We start from the raw sequence: 20,581 nt of genomic DNA, 5'->3' as shown, positions 1-20,581 counted from the left end.
TCTCTGGTATGACTTAAAGATTCCTGTACACCAGCGGAACCCATCCAACTTGAAGGAGCTGGAGCCGTTTTGCCTTGAAGAATGGGCAAAAATCCCAGTGGCTAGACGTGCCAAGCTTATAGAGACATACCCTAAGATACTTGCAGCTGTAATTGCTGCAAAAGGTGGCTCTACAAAGTATTGACTTTGGGGGGGGGGGGGGGGGGGGTGAATAGTTATGCATGCTCATGTTTTCAGTTTATTTTCTTCTAATTTCTGGTTTGCTTCACAATAAAAAATATTTTGCATCTTCAAAGTGGTAGGCATATTGAGTAAATCAAAAGATACAACGCCCCTAAAAATCAATTTTAATTCCAGGTTGTAAGGCAACAAAATAGGAAATATGCCAAAGGGGTGAATACTTTTGCAAGCCACTGTATTCAACCCCCTGAGTCAATACATGTTAGAATCACCTTTGACAATGATGACAGCTGTGAGTCTTTCTTGGTAAGTCTCTAAGACCTTTGCACACCTGGATTATACACAATGTTTGCACATGATTATTTTTTAAATGTCGTTTTGGTAAGCAATTCCAGTATATATTTGCCATTGTGTTTTACGTTATTGTCCTGCTGAAAGGTGAATTTGTCTCCCGATATCTGTTGGAAAGCAGACTAAGACAGGTTTTCCTCTAGGATTTAGCCTGTGCTTAGCTCTATTGCATTTATTTTTATCGTAGAAAATTCTGTATACCTTAGCGATGACAAGCATACCCAGAACATGATGCTGCCATCACTATGCTTGAAAATATGAAGGTGTAAATATGACGCTGTGATGTGTTGTGTTTTTTACCCCAAACCAAACTCTTTGTATTCAGGACATAAAGTTGGCTTTTAGTGCCTTATTGCAAACAGGATGCATGCTTTGGAATATTTATTTTTCTGTACAGTTGAGTTGACTTTATTTTATTTTTACAGGGACAGTGCACATTAATCAACGTTTCAGTAAAAGTGCCGGTTTTAGCCCGCCGGCTAATTTTCAACCGCAGACCCTGGGCAGGTTATTAAAAACAATTACAATATAGACAATCACTGAGCAGTGAGCACACGCAGAGCAACATAGGACAAAAAGCAGCAAGACAAAATTCATAAAAGCAACAAAGTGTTTCCACACCTCACAAGCTACAGACAACAGACAACATGGAAAGCGGCAATACACAGCTAGGGATTATGTTCACAAATCTGATTGACCTTGAGCCATGTCTTCATGCATTTTGTGAAAGTGTGATATGTGGTGCAGTTATGTGTGTCTGATGGCAGTGTATTCCAGACATGGGAAGCTCTCACAGAGAAAGCGGATTTACTAAAGTTGCTTTTCCTTAAGGGAACTATACAGTCACCTCTCATGGCAGACCTTGTGGATCTGCTGCCATATCTTTGGGTTTTCTGTTTAACAAAAATACTGAGTGGAGGGGGAGCCAGGCCATTTAGGATCTTGAATACAAAACATGCGTCGGTGTATTGCACAAGATTTTCCCAACTCAGGAGCTCATGCTTTCTGAGGATGTAACAGTGATGATGGCTATTGGGCTTCCTATCAAGCACTTTGAGAGCCTGTTTGTAAACAGACAAACAGACATACAGCAAGTTTGGGCCCAACTAGTCAAGCAGTATGTTAAGTGGGGGAGTATCATAGATTTGAAGTACAGTTTTGCTACCGCTGTAGTCAAACAATTTGGTATAAATCGGAAATTAGCTAGGCTGAATCTGAATTACCTTTTTCACATGCTTTTTAAAAGAGAGGTTGGAATCAAGTATGATGCCAAGGTACTTAAAATCAGATACCACCTGGAGCTTCTCCCCTGACACATAGACATCTGGCTCAGTAGCATCTGTTGCCCTTTTTTGAAGAACATGCAAACAGTTTTTTTCACATTGAGATGCAAACACGAGCCACTGAGCCACTTTGTAACCTGGACCATTACAGTAGTGAGTTCTTGTGCAGCTTGTTGTTTGCTCTTTGCATGCACATATATCACTGTATCATCTGCATACATTTGAAATGCAGACCCAGTACAGACAGAAGGCAGATCATTAATGTACAGGCTGAACAGGAGGGGCCCCAGTATTGACCCTTGGGGCATGCCCACATCATAGCTAAGAGTGGGCGACAGCTCATTGCTCACTCTGACACACTGAGTTCTGCCTTCAAGGTATGATTTCATCCATCTCAAGGCATCGGGGGAAAAGTTTAACAGTATTTTCGTTTTTGGCTAAAAAACGTACCCATTTGAAACTGCCTATTTCTCAGCCCCCGAAACTAGAATATGCATATAATTGACAGATTAGGATAGAAAATTCTCTGAAGCTTCCAAAACTGTCAAAATTTTGTCTGTGAGTTAAACAGAACTGATATTGCAGGCTAAAACCTGAGGAAAATCCAATCAGGAAGTGCCCCTGTTTTTGAAACCTCTCTGTTCCTATGCATCCCTATTGCCCATTTAAAGGGATATCAACCAGACTCCTTTTTCTATGGCTTCCCTAAGGTGTCAACAGCCTTTAGACATAGTTTCAGGCTTTATTTTGAAGAATGAGCGTGAACGACCACATTGCGTAAGTGGATAGGTGGGGGCTCTCAGAGTGAGTTGTGCGCAAAAGAGAAAGGTGGCCATTGTTACTCCCGGTCCTAGTGAAAAGCCAACTGTCCCGGTTGATATATTATCGAATAGATATTTGAAAAACACCCTGAGGATGGATTATAAAAAACGTTTGACATGTTTCTGTGGACATTATGGAAATAATTTGGAATTTTTGTCTGCGTTGTCGTGACAGCTCTTTCCGGTGGATTCCTGGGCATAACGCATCAAACTAACGGAGGTATTTGGATATAAAAAATATCTTTATGGAACAAAAGGAACATTTGTTGTCTAACTGGGAGTCTCGTGAGTGAAAACATCCGAAGATCATCAAAGGTAAACGATTAATTTGATTGCTTTTCTGATTTTCGTGACCAAGTTACCTGATGCTAAGTGAACTTATTGTTTTGTCGAGCGATCGATAAACTTACACAAACGCTTGTATTGCTTTCGCTGTAAAGCATAATTTCAAAATCTGAGACGACAGGTGGATTAACAAAAGGCTAAACTGTGTTTTGCAATATTGCACTTGTGATTTCATGAATATGAATATTTTCTAGTAATATTATTTACCTGTGGCGCTATGCTACGCTATGCTATTCAGCGTTGCTGTTGACAATTTTCCCGGATCCGGGATGGGTGGTTCAGAAAGGTTAACAGTATCAAAAGCCTTCCGTAGGTCCAGAAACACAGCCCCAACAACGCTCCCTTTGTTCATCTTGGAGTTTTTCCAGAAGGAAGCAGTTGGCCGTTTCTGTGGAGTGTTTCGCTCTGAAGCCAAACTGCATGGAGTGTAATGTGAAGGGGCTGTTGAGGTGGGCAATCAGTTGTTCTGCTACACACTTTTGAACAACCTTTGACACCACAGGTAGTATACTAATGGGCCTGTAGTTACTCACGTCAGCAGGGTCTCCCGATTTAAAGATGGCCGTTATTATGGCCGACTTCCATACCCTTGGAAACACCCAGAGACCAATAGATGTGTTGGTGACCTTAGTAATGGGGCCAATGAGTGACTCTTTGTAATTTTTAAGAAAGGTAGAGTCCAGCCCAAACACATCTTTGGCTTTAGAGTTCTTTAGTGAGCTAATCACCTTGTTCACCTTTGACTCAGAAACCTCCCTTATGATGAAGACAGGTTGAGTGTCATTTACTAGCACTGAGCCCAAGAAACCAGTGGAGGGGTTCTGTGTCAGTACCCTGATAGAGTCAATAAAGTAGGAATTGAAGGCTATTGCTATTTTGACTGCATCCTGTGTTAGATTGTTATTCACCATGATTTCTAGTCTTTTTGCAGTGTTACTAGGGTCTTTCCCTGTTAACTTTTTTATATTCTCCCAGATCAATATACAATTTCCCTTTGCTTCACCAATTATGTTAATAAAAAAGTTTGCCTTGGCCTGTCTGATTTCTTTCATCACCTTATTTCTCAACATGGTAAACGTACGTCTGTCATGCTCTAATTTGGATCTTAGGGCTATTTTTCTCGCATAATCTCGTTCTTTCATCAATTTCCAGATTTCTCCCTTTAGCAAAGGAAGAGTGCTCCTTTGGCCAGGTTTGGATTTGATTTTCTTTAGGAAACCATTTATTGTAGAAAAACCTGACTATCAGCTTCCACGTCTGTATAGGACAAGAGGACAAGGGACAAGAGATCATTCCAGTTAATTCCCTTAATTGCATTTTCAAAATAGTGTAATTCACTCCTAGGTATTCTTAGTTGATCCATCTTTCTAACAGTAGAGAGGTTAAACCTGCTCTTAGACAGCTTTCTGGCTATAAGCGTCAGATTATGATCAGATAGCCCAGTAACCATATTGAAAGATTTAGTCACTCTCTCTGGTTTATTACTGAACACCAAATCAATCTGTTTTAGAGCAACAAGTCACCCTGGTTGGCCCTTTAACTAGCTGTGTAAGGTCAAAGGTATTAGTGATCCGTTTGAGGGTTTTCCTACAAGACTTGTCTTCATAATTACTATTAAAATCTCCCATTAAGATGACCTCTTTCCCAAAATCACATTCCCTAAGCATGTTATTAAACTGATCAAAAAACACTTTTGGTGGAAGGTGGCCTATACATTCCAATAAGGGTAAAAGACATTTGGGGAGACAGTGTAACGTTCAGGCCAAAACATTCTAGTTCATTATCACATGACTACTCAATTTGTTTACATCGGATATGTTCTTTAATGTAAATCATCACACCCCCTCCTCTTCCTTCAATCCTGTCTAACCTGAAAACATTAGCCAGGCACAATCAAAGCAGCATATGGAGAGTTTTTATTGAGCCATGTCTCTGAGAGGCAGAGGAAGTCAAGGTTGGAGGCTTCCTTCTTTTCACTCTGTCATTTAAGTTAGAATTGTTGAGTAACTACAATGTGGTTGACCAATCCTCAGTTTTGTCCTGTCACGGCTATTAAACTCTGTAACTGTAACGATTAGCCTCATGGTGAAATCTCTGAGAGGTTTTCTTCCTCTCCGGCAACTGAGTTAGGAAGGACGTTTGTATCTTTGTAGTTACTGGGTGTATTGATACACTGTCACGCCCTGGCCTTAGTTATCTTTGTTTTCTGTATTATTTTAGTTAGGTCAGGGTGTGACATGGGGGATGTTTGTGTGTGTTTGTCTCGTCTTGGGTGGTTGTATTGTCTAGGGAGTTTTTGTAGAGTTCTTGGGGTTGGGTTCAGTGTAGGTGTTTAGGTAAGTCTATGGTTGCCTGGAATGGTTCTCAATCAGAGACAGCTGTCTATCGTTGTTTCTGATTGGGAGCCATATTTAAGGCAGCCATAGGCATTAGGTAGGTTGTGGGTAATTGTCTATGTTTGACGCTAGTAGCTTGTGTATGCACTTTTGTTTGTAGCTTCACGGTTGTTTTTGTTTAGTATTGTATTAGTGTTCGTGTTCTTTTCATCTTTAAATAAAGATGTATTTATATCACGCTGCGCCTTGGTCCTCTCTCTCACAATACGAAGACGATCGTGACATACACCATCCAAAGTTGAATTAATAACTTCAACGTGGAATTGAATCTGATTGAATCTGTGTTTGAAGTTCCCAGCTTGACATTACAGATAATTGTATTCGTGGGGTACAGAGATGAGGTAGTCATTCAAAAATCATGCTAAATACTATTGTTGCACACAGTGAGTCCATACAACTTATGTGACTTCTTAAGAAACATATTACTCCTGAACGTATTAAGGCTTGCCATAAAATGTCAGCTTTTCATTTGTTATTAATAATAAAAAAATAAACATAATTCCACTTTGTGTTTAGGCTAGTGACACCACATCTCTATTTAATCCATTCTAAATTCAGGCAGCAACATATGGAAAAAGTCAAGGGGTGTGAATACTTTCTGAAGGCACTGTAACTTGACTACACCTGTAACTCACAGAAACACAGTTAAAACTTTCCTAAACACCAGAAAACAAACGGCAATCACAACAAAACTTTTAAATAAATTAGATGATATACAGGATAATTACAATACGGTTACTTCTCTGTGGTGTGTCCCTCATTTTACAGTTCAACAATGCTATCTGTTAGGGGAACCACAGGAGAGAAAAGGAGAAACTCGACACTTCTCTCTGCATTTAGTACATTTCCTTAATCTCTTATGATGACAGCTTGATTATTGATGGATCACTAATAGTTACACATTCAAACTGTTGGATGGTACACAGTTGCATTGGTCTGCCTAGGAACTGATTGGACAGAACAGAGAGTTCTGGGAAACTATCTTCTGTCAGTGAAACCAAACAAGAGGCAACTTCACTTTTTTGAATAGCAAATGAACAGGATGTAGCACACACACACACACACACACACACACACACACACACACACACACACACACACACACACACACACACACACACACACACACACACACACACACACACACGTTATCAGATTTCACATGTACACACTAAGGTGGATTTCCAATCACTTTTCCACAGTCAGTTGCTAGTTGAACAGCACATTTGCATCTGAAATGAGAGACAGAAATGAGAGACAGAAACAACAGATTAGGGGCAGCCAAGTGGGAATTACCATGTGACCTTGTCTCTGCCCTGTCTCTGTAGTGACCCTTTGCGCTTGTCAGGACTGGTGGTCAGTTTCACACACTTATCTAAAGTTTTACTTTAGCAGGCATGATGAGCAGGTGTCATGAGCGACAGACCTGTTTCCAAGACTCTCATGTATTCTCAGTCTCAGACCGAAATCGTAAAATGTCAAATGTTATCTCTTTCTCTGTGTTTCTGACTATACAAGCAGTGGGAAACACTTTGGGTAAAGGGAAAATAACCTCATCAGCAAGGTGACGTACAACCTGGCTGCTATCAAAGGTTGATGACATGTCAAAGTATGGAGGCCTACAGAGAAGGACCTTCAGAATACTTTGAAATAACATAGATATTATCCTTCTGATGAAGTTTGTAAAGATAGTCAGAATATAATAGAAATATTATAGAAAATGTTCAATACATTTTCTTAGAATGTCAGGCCTTTTTATCTACAGACTGCAGAAGCAGGGACATCATGAACACACACACACACACACACACACAGGAAATCACACCCCGGCTATTCTATCTCCATGATGCTTGTTGACACATGATAACCATGGCGACAAGGCACAAACATTAGTTGTGAAAGAGGTGCGCGTCTCGTGTCTCCAGGTTGTTGGGCACTGGCAGAGCAACAGGGCACGAGGATCAGTGTATAGGGACACGAGGGACCATGAGAGAGAGAGGTCCCCAGGGCTGAGCTGCCCGCCTCAGTAAATGTCTACATCTCTCTATCTCCCTCACTCCATCTCTCTCTCTATACACAGCTTTGAACATCAATGGACACACTGATTTATTCAGTTTAACATCTGTTCTACTTCTATATATCACCACAACTCTCAGAGATGTCACTCTACTCCAGAGACAATAGATGAACACTGGAGTCCCAAGAGCATGGGGCCTCTTCAGTAAACCTAGATCATATCTTATAATTCTTGAGGAATCGACAACCACATGATCAATTATTTTATGAATTTTTTGTTGCAACTTGTTACAGATTGTATAGAGAGATCACCATATCAACGGCAAGGCTGACAGAGCACTCTTCCCACTATAGGCACGACATGACTTCCAGTAACTTAAATTCAAATAGCATCCTACATCTGTCAATATTCCAAATTATGCTCAACTGTACCCAGAGGGATAGGATGCCTAAATCTAGATGCTGTTTAAGAAATAAGTCACGTGATAGAAGAGAAAATAGGGAAGTGCTCTGTTGGCAATGCAGATTGTGTTGTCTTCAATACATTTGATAATGAGCTAGTAGTAATACATCTTATCTTGTCTTATTAAAAAAATTAAGTAATTCTTGCTCTTAGGACTACCAGATATGCATCTGAGTCACTTCAAAAGTACACACAGACAATATATTGTTTTATCATTTCATGTGTATCTCATTATAAGAGGAACTATCGCCAACCACGTGACAGTTTTACTGTGGATGGTGTCGACCATCTTAATAGTTTTGTTTTTTTGGACACATATTTAACCCTTTATTTATTAGATTTATTTTATATAATTGTATTTAACTTTTATAAAACAATGCAAAACATACACATACAAATTACTACATCACACAAACATCAGTACATCATACGTTCCCAGACCCACTAGCCCCCACCCCTATCTCCAGCACCCTTATCACTTTCTGCACATGGCCTCAACCTGCAGAGTTTTGTTTCTCTCCATCGCACAGGCTCTTGAAATTTTCAGATAATAAAGCATTTGACCTTTCCATTGTGTGAACGACTGAGGATTGTTTGAATTCCAGTTTGAGTATATGTTTTTTAAAGATACTTTATAAGAATAGAATCATCCAACCCGTCAGGTATCTCACTGCACCCTCATATGTTATGTCTTGAAATATACAGACAGAGGAATTAAAATGACATTTACAGTACATTGCAATATCTCTGACATCCATCTTTCTAACTCCGCCCGTAACTTTTGACCCCTTATTTTTTGTTGGCATAAAACTATCTCTATACTTCCATTCATTTGTATGGTTTACCTTCTGACGAGTCCCGTGACACAAAATGGAGAACGCCATCATGTTTGTGAGAGTCTCATCTTTAGTGTGGTCATACTAGTGTGTAGGCCAAACCATTCGGACTTTACAACCGGAAGTTGGCACATCAGCGCTACTAATATTATAACAGACCATGAGATATTCGGAATATCTCATGGTCTGACAAACAGATGCATTGGACTGAGACGCAGCTCATGCAAAAAACATATCTCTAGATTAAACGGACAAATTGTTATTATGATTTTTTTCTACTTTTACCCATTTTTCTCACTATTTCGTGATATCCAATTGCTAGTTACAGTCTTGTCCCATCGCTGCAACTCCCCTACAGACTCGGGAGAGGCGAAGGTTGAGAACCATGCATCCTCCGAAACACGAACCTGCCAAGCTGCACTGCTTCTTGATACACTTTTCGCTTATTAACCTGGAAGCCAGTCTCACCAATGTGTTGGGGGAAACACCGTCCAGCTGGCGATTTTGATGGGGATTTTTTTAATATGTTACTTAGACTGACACACACTTAAAGATTTTAACACAGAACCCTATTAAAGGAACAAGACACATGCAGATTTTATGTTTTTAAATTGTTGACAAGTAAGTGTACCAGAGTAACATGGTCTCAATGCCTACACTATTTTACATTGCTCTATGTTTTGATGTCTCAATGATTCACCACTTGTGTGTCTGACAATTTGCTTTGATCTTCTACCTGTCTGACTGCAGTCTGCTTTGACAACAGCACAGACTTGAAGAGAGTCATAGTATTGAAGTATTTCACTTATCAACCGGGTACGTTAACCGATGACGTATCACATTTTGAAAAGGAACATTAAACATTTATGGCATCAGTAAAACTGCCTGGCCCAGCAATTTAATGAATACCATAGTACTGGCAGAGAGAGGAGGTTGAGCAGGAAGTTACTTTACCGTTAGTGACGGTTGGGCTCAAGGGGTGTAGCTGTAGCTGTGTGTTCACCATGAAACTCTGCATTAGAGGAAAACACACGCACGCATGCGCACACGCACCCGCACACACACTGCCCAGAGTGGATCAAAGTGAACACAGCATTTGGCGGGCTGAAAAGAGAGGGTAACCAATGAATGAGAGGTGTTACCATTAGCATGCAGGGAGAGTGGCCATGCACAACTTTGTCATTCCAAGATCCTGCTATTCCAAGGCAGTGACTCTCGAAAAGATGCTATTGTCAGTTAATGGACTAGAAAGTCCCAGAGACCACAGAGGGTCTGGATATACAGAGGCTGCTAGTTGGGAGAAAGGGGATCAGAATCTCCAGCTGCACTGACTGGAAAAGACAGGCTCTTCTCTCGTCTCTCTCCTGTAGCTATACACAGCAAATTACACCACACACACTGATACACATTGATACACTGGCCTCCAAACCAACACACACTGATACAGTGGCCTCCAAACCAACACACACTGATACACTGGAATCCAAACCAACACACACTGATACAGTGGCCTCCAAACCAACACACACTGATACACTGGAATCCAAACCAACACATTGTGATACACTAGCCTCCAAACCAAAACACATTGATACACTGGCCTCCAAACCAAAACACACTGATAGACTGGCCTCCAACCAACACACACTAATACACTGGCTTCCAAACCAACACACATTGATACACTGGCCTCCAAACCAACACACACTGATACACTAGCCACCACCACGATTACCACACAAACTGATACACTGGCCTCAAATCCAAAACATCAGTCAATTTGCAGTCTGTGCTCTGTCTATCTTATCAGACCTGAAAGCCAAACAGCTTGCTCTTTATCACCTATGTCTGATTTTCTCAGATGCATATCTCTCTTTTACTATCTTTCTCCCTCTCACACCCCTCTCTCTCTCTCTGTGATGTATGTGTTTATTAAACTCTCTCTGAGAAACAACGCCACAGCCACAAATATAGACTGACCATACAATTCTGCAAAATGTCTCTCTCTCTCGCTCTCTGTCAAGATAGTGCAGAGCCAGCATGTTTGTTATGGCTAGCCCTCACTCTGCTGGTCACAGGATCCACAGAGCCAAAAGACCGGTGGTACAAGTGAAACATGAGATCCCCCCTCACACAAAACGCACCCAGGCAAAGTCACTTGAAGGACTGTTTCTCCTTTTTATTTATTTTTATTTCACCTTTATTTAACCAGGTAGGCCAGTTGAGAACAAGTTCTCATTTACAACTGCGACCTGGACAAGATAAAGCAAAGCAGTGCGACAAAAACAACAACACAGAGTTACACATAAACAAACGTACAGTCACAATAACACAATAGAAAAATCTATGTAATGTGTGTGCAAATGTAGAATAGTAGGGAGGTAGTCAATAAATAGGCCATAGAGGCGAAATAATTACAATTTAGCATTAACACTGGAGTGATAGATGTGCAGATGATGATGTGCAAGTAGAGCTACTGGGGTGCAAAAGAGCATAAGGGTAATTAATAATATGGGGATGAGGTAGTTGGGTGTGCTATTTACAGATTGGCTGTGTACAGGTACAGTGATCGGTAAACTGCTCTGAGAGCTGATGCTTAAAGTTAGAGAGGAAGATATAAGACTCCAACTTCAGTGATTTTTGCAATTTGTTCCAGTCATTGGCAGCAGAGAACTGGATGGAAAGGCGGCCAAAGTAAGTGTTGGCTTTGGGGATGACCAGTGAGATATACCTGCTGGAGCGCGTGCTACGGGTGGGTGTTGCTATGGTGACGAGTGTGCTGAGATAAGGCGGGGCTTTACCTAGCAAAGACTTATAGATGACCTGGAGCCAGTGGGTTTGGCGATGGATATGTAGTGAGGGCCAGCCAACGAGAGCATACAGGTCGCAGTGGTGGGTAGTATATGGGGCTTTGGTGACAAAACGGATGGCACTGTGATAGACAACATCCAGTGTGCTGACTAGAGTGTTGGGGGCTATTTTATAAATGACATGGCCGAAGTCAAGGATCGGTAGGATTGTCCGATTTACGAGGGTATGTTTGGCAGCGTGAGTGAAGGAGGCTTCGTTGCGAAATAGGAAGCCGATTTTAGATTTAATTTTGGATTGGAGATGCTTAATGTGAGTCTGGAAGGAGAGTTTACAGTCTAACCAGACACCTAGGTATTTGTAGTTGTCCACATATTCTAAGTCAGAACCGTCCAGAGTGGTGATGCTAGTCGGGCGGGGGGATGCGGGTCGCAATCGTTTGAAGAGCATGCACTTAGTTTTACTAGCATTTAAAAGCAGTTGGAGGCCACAGAAGGATTGTTGTATGGCGTTGAAGCTCGTTTGGAGGTCTGTTAGCACAGTGTCCAAAGAAGGGCCAGATGTATACAGAATGGTGTCGTCTACGTAGAGGTGGATCAGAGAATCACCAGCAGCAAGAGCGACATCATTGATATATACAGAGAAAAGAGTCGGCCCGAGAATTGAACCCTGTGGCACCCCCATAGAGACTGCCAGAGGTCAGGACAGCAGGCCCTCCGATTTGACACACTAAACTCTATCTGAGAAGTAGTTGGTGAACCAGGCGAGGCAGTCATTTGAGAAGTCAAGGCTACTGAGTCTGCCGATAAGAATGTGGTGATTGACAGAGTTGACAGCCTTTGCCAGGTCGATGAAGATGGCTGCACAGTACTGTCTTTTATGGATGGCGGTTATGATATCGTTTATGACCTTGAGCATGGCTGAGGTGCACCCATGACCAGCTCGGAAACCAGATTGCATATTGGTGAAGGTACGGAGGGATTCCAAATGGTCGGTGATCTGTTTGTTAACTTGGCTTTCAAAGATTTTAGATAAACAGGGCAGGATGGATTTAGGTCTATAACAGTTTGGGACTAGAGTGTCTCCCCCTTTGAAGAGGGGGATGACCGCGGCAGCTTTCCAATCTTTGGGGATCTCAGATGATACGAAAGAGAGGTTGAATAGGCTAGTAATAGGGGTTGCAGCAATTTCAGCTGATAATTTCAGAAAGAGATGGTCCAGATTGTCTAGCCCAGCTGATTTGTAGGGATCCAGATTTTGCAGCTCTTTCAGAACATCAGCTGCCTGGATTTGCATGAAGGAGAAGCGGGGGGGGGGGCTTGGACAGGGTGCTGCAGGGGGTGCTGAGATGTTGGCCAGGGTAAGGGTAGCCAGGTGGAAAGCATGGCCAGCCATAGAAAAATGCTTGTTGAAATTATCGATTATTGCAGATATATCGGTGGTGACAGTGTTTCCTATCCTCAGTGCTGTGGGTAGCTGGGATTCTCCATGGACTTTACAGTGTCCCAAAACCTTTTGGAATTAGTGCTACAGGAAGCAAATTTAAGCTAGCCTTAGCTTTCCTAACTGACTGAGTATATTGGTTCCTGACTTCCTTGAAAAGTTGCATATCGCGGGAGCTATTCGATGCTAATGCAGAACGCCACAGGATGTTTTTGTGCTGGTCAAGGGCAGTCAAGTCTGGGGTGAAGCAAGGCATATATCTGTTCTTAGTTATACATTTTTTGAATGGGGCATGCTTATTTAAGATGGAGAGGAAAGCACTTTTGAAGACCAAAAAGGCATCCTCTACTGACGGGATGAGGTCAATATCTTTCCAGGATACCTGGGCCAGGTCGAATAGAAAGGCCTGCTTGCTGAAGTGTTTTAGGCAGCATTTGACAGTGATGAGGGGTGGTCGTTTGACTGCGGACCCATAACGCACGCAGGCAATGAGGCAGTGATTGCTGAGATCCTGGTTGAATACAGCGGAGGTGTATTTAGAGGGCAAGTTGGTCAGGATGATATCTAAGAGGGTGCCCATGGTTACAGATTTAGGTTTGTACCTGGTAGGTTCCTTGATAATTTGTGTGAGATTGAGGGCATCTAGCTTAGATTGTAGGACCTGGGTGTTAAGCATGTCCCAGTTTAGGTCACCTAACAGTACGAACTCTGAAGATAGATGGACGGCGATCAATTCACATATGGTGTCCAGGGCACAGCTGGGCCCTGAAGGGGGTCTATAACAAGCGGCAATAGTGAGAGACTTGTTTCTGGTAGGGTGAATTTTTAAAAGTAGAAGCTAGAATTGTTTGGGCACAGACCTGGATAGAATGACAGAACTCTGCAGGCTATCTCCTCAGTAGATTGCAACTCCGTCCCCTTTGGCAGTTCTATCTTGTCGGAAAATGTTATAGTTTGGGTTGGAAATTGCAGGATTTTTGGTGGCCTTCCTAAGCCAGGATTCAAACACGGCTAGGACATCTGGGTTGGCAGAGTGTGCTAAAGCAGTGAAATAAACAAACTTAGGGAGGCTTCTAATGTTAACATGCATGAAACCAAGGCTTTTATGGTTACATAAGTCAACAAATGAGAGCGCCTGGGGAATGGGAGTGATGCTGGGGGCTGCAGGGCCTGGGTTAACCTCTACATCACCAGAGGAACAGATGAGGAGTAGGATAAGAGTACTGCTAAAGGCTTAAAGACCTGGTCGTGTAGTGCGTTTGGAACAGAGAGTAAAAGGAGCAGATTTCTGGGCGTGGAAGAATAGATTCTAGGCATAATGTACAGACACGGGCATGGTAGGATGTGAGTACAGTGGAGGTAAGCCTAGGCATTGAGTGACGATGAGAGAGGTTTTGTCTCTAGAGGCACCATTTAAGCCAAGTGAGGTCACAACATGTGTGAGGGATGGAACAAAAGGGCTAGCTAAGGCATATTGAGCAGGGCTGGAGGCTATACAGTGAAATAAGACAAAAATCACTAACCAAAACAGCAACAGACAAGGCATATTGACATTAGGGAGAGGCATGTGTAGCCGAGTTATCATAGGATCCAGTGAGTAGTTAGGCGAGCTGGAGGCACAGCGATTCAGACAGCTAGCAGGCCGGTGCTAGCAGGCTAGCAGATGGGCCTCAGAGGGACGTCGAAAAGGAAGAGCCTTTTCAGGCTCTCCTCAGACGGTTACGTCGGCAGACCAGTTGTGATGGATCGGCGGGGCTTTGTGTCGGCAGCAAAGGGTCCAGGCCAATTGGCAAAAGAGGTATTGAAGCCCAGGAATTGTCTGATGGATCTCTTCAGCTAGCCGGGAGATGGGCCTAGCTCCAGGCTAACTCCTGCCCCTCTTTCCCCCCTTTCTCTGTCTCTCTCTCAGTGACCCGTTCATTTCCCCCCTTATGTCTTTCAAAGACTTTTAGCTTATAGGCTCCCAAATCTTACATCAAAATTGAGAGAACATTTTAGTGGATAAATCCACAATATGACCTTTTACATGTGTCTATCCTAACCTCTGAACACTTACATGATTATCGACTTGCAGTGAAAGCTAAAAAAAAGAAAAAAAGAAAATAGACTTAGTTACAGCCGCTGTATTGGTCCCAGATACAAAATGTAGTCTGGTTGGGTATTAGAGATGGTCAGGCTTGCCTCATGCAGTAAGGATCTGTATACATTACAAAGAGAGGCCTTTGGAGCAGCTTTCCCTTGGCTACAAAGACTTCAGTGTATATGAACAGGGAAGAGAAGGAAGGGTGCGGGGGTACAGCCTGGTTACTGGGGAACCTGAGACTCACAGAGAGGCTTTAAATCATAATTAATAGGTTTAAAAGCATTCTTGAAGATACAGTAGTGCTGAAATATGAGGTACCCCCCGTTTAAGATCAGTTTAAATGCCGATCAGCTTCTGACTGAGAGAAGGGGCCACCAAAAGTACTGGAGAGAAAGGGAGAGGAGGAGGAGAGGAACGGCTCAACTTAGTGGTGGCCGGCTGTGAGGCCTACGTGTGATTGGTTGGTAGAGAAGGGTAGAGAAGGGTATAGGAGGGTAGAGGGGTATTGGACAGGGGCCAAACAAGTGCCCATGCAGATCAGATGGCAGGTGACGGTAGTCCCAGCGTGCATGGGCATAAGGCCTCTTTGTGAGGGCCTAGTGCTGGTCCACAGGAACCCCTCACCTTGGAAATGGACACCCAGAGGTACGGGAGGGGTCGTTACGCCAGGGGAGCAAATACAGCCACAGGCATGGGCTGGTCTCGGTGAGGTGTGTGTGCGTGCATGCATGTGTCCAGCCTGGACGGACACAGCCTGCTCTGGCCCTGTGCATACCTGTAGCCATCTGATCAATCAGGCCTTGTCTAACGTGCTCTGAGAAGCGGAGTGAAGCTGACCAACTGCCAAGACGCCCTGAGCAAACAACCCAGCAATGGGAACAGCCGTATTAATGCCTAGCTCATATTTCTGTAACGTAAGCATTATGCATGGATGTCGTTTTGTGCGTGTGTGTTTGTGAGTGAGTGTGTCTAAAGCAAAAACAGCTTTTGAAAAAGTATATCCATTGGATGGCCGCATTAGCCAGAGGGGCTAGGAGAGCAAGTATTTTCTGGAGGTCAAATTTCAGGGTCCTATTGCTTTGGTCATTTACAGAACCATATGTGGATTGGATCCACGGTCATGGGAGAGGCCTTGTTAATGGGTTATTGGTTTACATGGATGTCTGGACTGCAGCACATTTAGGGTTCAAAGACTGGGCAGGATGAGCTGTAACTACCCCAGGATTCAACTCACCAGACACCCAATTACTGTGAACACACACATAGATGCACACACACACAGCTATCATCTTCATACAACCATTCATTCCCTAAGGTTAAACCAAGAGGCAAAAACTTGTAGGAATACACAGGGGAAATGTGAACACACACACATACTACCCTATAGCTCCTCTTTGTTTGTCTTTAAACCGGTCAGATTTACAGCTGCACGCTAGCTGTGCTTTGGCACAGAGCCAGAGAGGAGGCACAGCGAGTTCCCCCCCAGCCAAGTCAAAGAGAGCGAGACTAACCCAGACCTGTTTGATTCAGCACCAACTTCCCCTTGTCAGAAAGATGGCGCTCTGATACACAAATCCAATCAAGAGCCCTTACTGAAAGCATGAGGGAGCGAGAGACAAAGAAAATGAAAGACAGCGAGAGAGAAACAGAGAGAGAGAGAAAGAGAGAGAAAGGTAGAGGAATTAATGATTATCCTTAGAAAATGCAGCGTAAAAGCACGGCAGCATAGCTCTCAGCTGTGGTCAGACAATGAATAGAGCTCTTTCGTATCCTCACATTGATTGAAGTGCAGATAGATGCTTTCTGAAGGCTACAGTGGCCATACAATACCAAGATAACCGGCTGAAGGCATGAAAAATGAGCAGCTGCCCGGCATGGGCTCATTGTTCTCCTCCCTAACACACTCAGTGGTGAGTGTGTATGTGAGCGTGTGTGTGAGAGAAAGAGAGAGAGAGACTTTCTCCTTTGTGTCTGTGCTGTCATGAGTCTCAGACTGCCAGACGTAAGCCTGTCTGTGCTAGTGTAGCCTAGCGCACGCTGCTCTACTGGCGTCTACTCATCCATTCCACAGGCACTGCCTCAGCCTATCGTACTCTCTTCTTACACACACACACACACACACACACACACACACACACACACACACACACACACACACACACACACACACACACACACACACACACACACACACACACACACACACACACACACACACACACACACACACATACATACACACACTATACATGCTCATCAAGTGCTGAGAATGAAAAAAACTATACTGTCTCGCCATAAAATCTACCAACAAAGGAGAGGGTTTCCAGGCTGAAAGCAGAGAAAAAAGCCCCAGACAAAGAGGTGTCTGCTGGGCAGAGAGAGATGCACACCCTCACCTTGAGCCGGTTCCAACCTGGAGGAGGCCAGTAATCCAAAAGTAACCCCCAAGAGCAGAGTCCACATCTTGGTCTTAGCGTCTGACGATGGCTGGGTGAGTTACTGGATGAGTAGGAAGTGTGTATGGTCTCTCCAGTTGTCCTATCTTCTCTGTCAGGAGTGAGTGTGGGGGGGTGTATGTTTGTGTGTGTGTGTGTGTGAGTGAGTGAGTGAGTGAGTGAGTGTGTGTGAGAGAGAGATAAAGAGAGAGAGAGGGAGAGTCCGGTCCTCTAAAGGAAGTGGGTGTCTGGTAGCTATTGGAGCTGAGACAGACTTTGCCCAACTTTTTTCTTTTCTGTTTGAGAGAGGGTTTCTGAGCCTTGTGACAGGCAGAATGGGGAAGAGGGTGGTGCATGTGTGTACACAACCTTCTGCCTCTCCCTCTCTTGCTCCCTCCCACCCTACCTTGCGCAGCCTCTCTCCATTTTTTCTCTCTCAATCGCTCTTTTTTCTCTTTCCTGTCACTGTCTGCTTCTTCAGTTTTTTATTAGCTTGGAAAGTGCCCCTCTCTTGTGTTTTGCTAACTATCCCCTTTCCTCTCCCCCTTCTCTCCCTGTTCTACCTTTCTCTCATTCTGTCTATGACAGCAACAGTTGCTGAGAGCGCATCTGGTCTTTTGTTTTCTCCCTGCTCTGCTTTCAATGAATATCCTTTTCCTCCCCTCTCCAAAAAAAAGCTAACCCCCCCCTCCAATCTCAACAACCACAATGATACATTGAGTGCCACTATGTCATCGGATTAAATATAGATCCCGTCTACTCTTACCAGGGGCTTTATCTCAAGCCCCTACCTATCCTAGTCTATTTTCACTGGTAGGTGAACTGGAGGTATTTCAGCCATATTCATATTGCTTTCACCTAGCTAAGTCCTATAGACCAGTGGTCAATGAGAATTCAAGTAGAGCCTAATGAGACAGAACAATGAATTACATAAGCATGAAGGGAAACTACATTGATGTTCATGAAGATTTGTTCCAGCTCTAGTCTCAGCTGTGAAGGGCCAAAAATAGCTTTGACCTCAGGTTAGATGGAATTTAGATGGCATCTATGCGATGATTAAGGAAGCTGTCAATTGGAGTAATATTATCACCATATTCATATTTAGCTTCTAACTGAAAAGACCCAGGTCCTTTCAGGTCTAAAGATAAGAAATCAGACAAAATCTTTGTTCATGTTCAAGTCCTTTCAGTTCTAAAGGAAAGTACTCTGGCAAAATATTTGTATATTTCCAAGTAAGTACCTACAGCAGGTCAACAACGTGAAAGGTTGTAGTTGTCTTGTTTTCTGCTTCTCAACCAAACACGTATAGAGAGTGCTGTAATGGCCCAGCTTATGGCCCAGCCGATCATTTCCACTAATCCATTGCACCTTTCAAGATATTAAACTAAACACGTGTATATAAAGTAGGTTATGTGAAACACCTTGAAAATGTGATTCTACATTCATATGAGGTACATTCCCCTGTGTATTTATTTGAACAGTGAAAATAAAATGTTTAATTTGGCTCTATACTACAGCATTTTGGATTTGAGATCAAATGTTATATATGTGGCGACAGTACAGAATGTCACCTTTTATTTGAGGGTATTTTCATACATATCTGTTTAGAAATGAATGCACATTATGTATCTAGACGACCCATTTGAATGTGTCATAAGTGTTGGTACAAATGTACTTACAGTGTATTAAATATAGTAAAATGTTTAGTATATGGTCCCATATTCCTAGCATACAATGACTACATCAAGCTTGTGACTCACAAACTTGTTGGATGTATTTGCAGTTTGTTTTGGTTGTGTTTCGGATTATGGTAAATTAATGGTAAATTATGTATTGTGTCATTTTTGAGTCACTTTTATTGTAAATAAGAACAGAATATGTTTCTGAACACTTCTACATTAATGTGGATGCCTCCATGATTACAGATAATCATTACTGAATCGTGAATTATGTTGAGTGAGAAAGTTACAGATGCACAAAGATCATGCCCCCAAAACATGCTAATCTCTCACCATTACCAATAACAGGGGAGGTTAGCATTTTAGGGGAGGTATGATTTGTGTATCCTATATACAATCCATCATCTATCTATGTGAGGCAATAGAGCGAACAAGTGAGAAATAAACCACTGTGTTCAGTTCATTAGGGGAGAGATAAAGAGAGCATTGCAATGGCTTATCTTTATCACACCAAATAAAATATGATGGTACAGAGAAATATGGCTGTAACTCCCACCATCTCGATGACAGCTCTAGAGGATTGGCCATGTTACAGTGAGAGGAAACAGGGTGGGAGTGTTGTGAATGGCAAATCGCCCTCTAGGTATTTGCTGAGTAAAAAGCTAAAGTTTTGACATGCTAACAGTAAAACAGTCAGGACTGTGTAAAGCAATAATATGGCAATAAAATAAAGTGTGTAAGGTGTTGCATTACACAGTGAATACAGTGCCTTCAGAAAGTATTAATACCCTTTGACGTGTTACAGCCTGAATTCAACATGGATTAAATTGATTTTATGTATCACCCGTCTACACACCATACCCCATAATGAAAACTGAAAACATGTTTATAGAAATCTTTGCTAATTTCATGAAAGTGAAATACAGAACTATCTCATTTACACCCCTGAGTCAATACTTTGTAGAAGCATGTTTGGCAGCTATTACAGCTGTGAGTCTTTCTGGGTAAGTCTCTAAGAGCTTTCCACACCTGGATTGCTGTTGCCCATTATTGTTTTAAAAGAATGTAAAATATTGATCATTGCTAGGCAACCATTTTCTGGTCTTGCAATAGATTTTCAAGTAGATTTAAGTCAAAACTGTAACTTGGCCATTCAGTGTGTTCTTGGTAAGGAACTCCAGTGTAGATTTGGCCTTGTGTTTTAGGTTATTGTCATGCTGAAAAGTGAAATAATCTCCCAGTGTCTGGTGGAAAGCCGACTGAACCAGGTTTTCCTCTAGGATTTTTCCTGTGCTTAGCTTCATTCAGTTTCTTTTTTTTCTTGAAAAACTCCACAGTCCTTAACGATTACAAGTATACCCATAACATGATGCAGCCACCACTATGTTTGAAAATATGGAGAGAGTTACTCCGTAATGTGTTATATTGGATTAGCCTTAAAC

General features: G+C 42.5%; 1 protein-coding gene across 1 annotated transcript in view; it reads right to left on the bottom strand.

Annotated features, from left to right (window-relative positions):
- LOC139584561 (CD44 antigen-like) overlaps positions 1-17,758 on the bottom strand; it is a 42,965-nt gene extending 25,207 nt beyond the window's left edge. Inside the window, exon 1 of the mRNA XM_071416563.1 lies at positions 17,422-17,758. Coding sequence (XP_071272664.1) covers positions 17,422-17,488 — 67 coding nt within the window. The 5' untranslated portion in view covers positions 17,489-17,758. The remainder of the gene's footprint in view (positions 1-17,421) is intronic.
- Positions 17,759-20,581: the final 2,823 nt, after the last annotated feature.

This window comes from Salvelinus alpinus, chromosome 9 (assembly GCF_045679555.1).
Source record: "Salvelinus alpinus chromosome 9, SLU_Salpinus.1, whole genome shotgun sequence".
NCBI lineage: Eukaryota > Metazoa > Chordata > Actinopteri > Salmoniformes > Salmonidae > Salvelinus > Salvelinus alpinus.
Note: the sequence above shows the minus strand (reverse complement) of the source record. Positions and strands in the feature narration are given on the sequence as shown.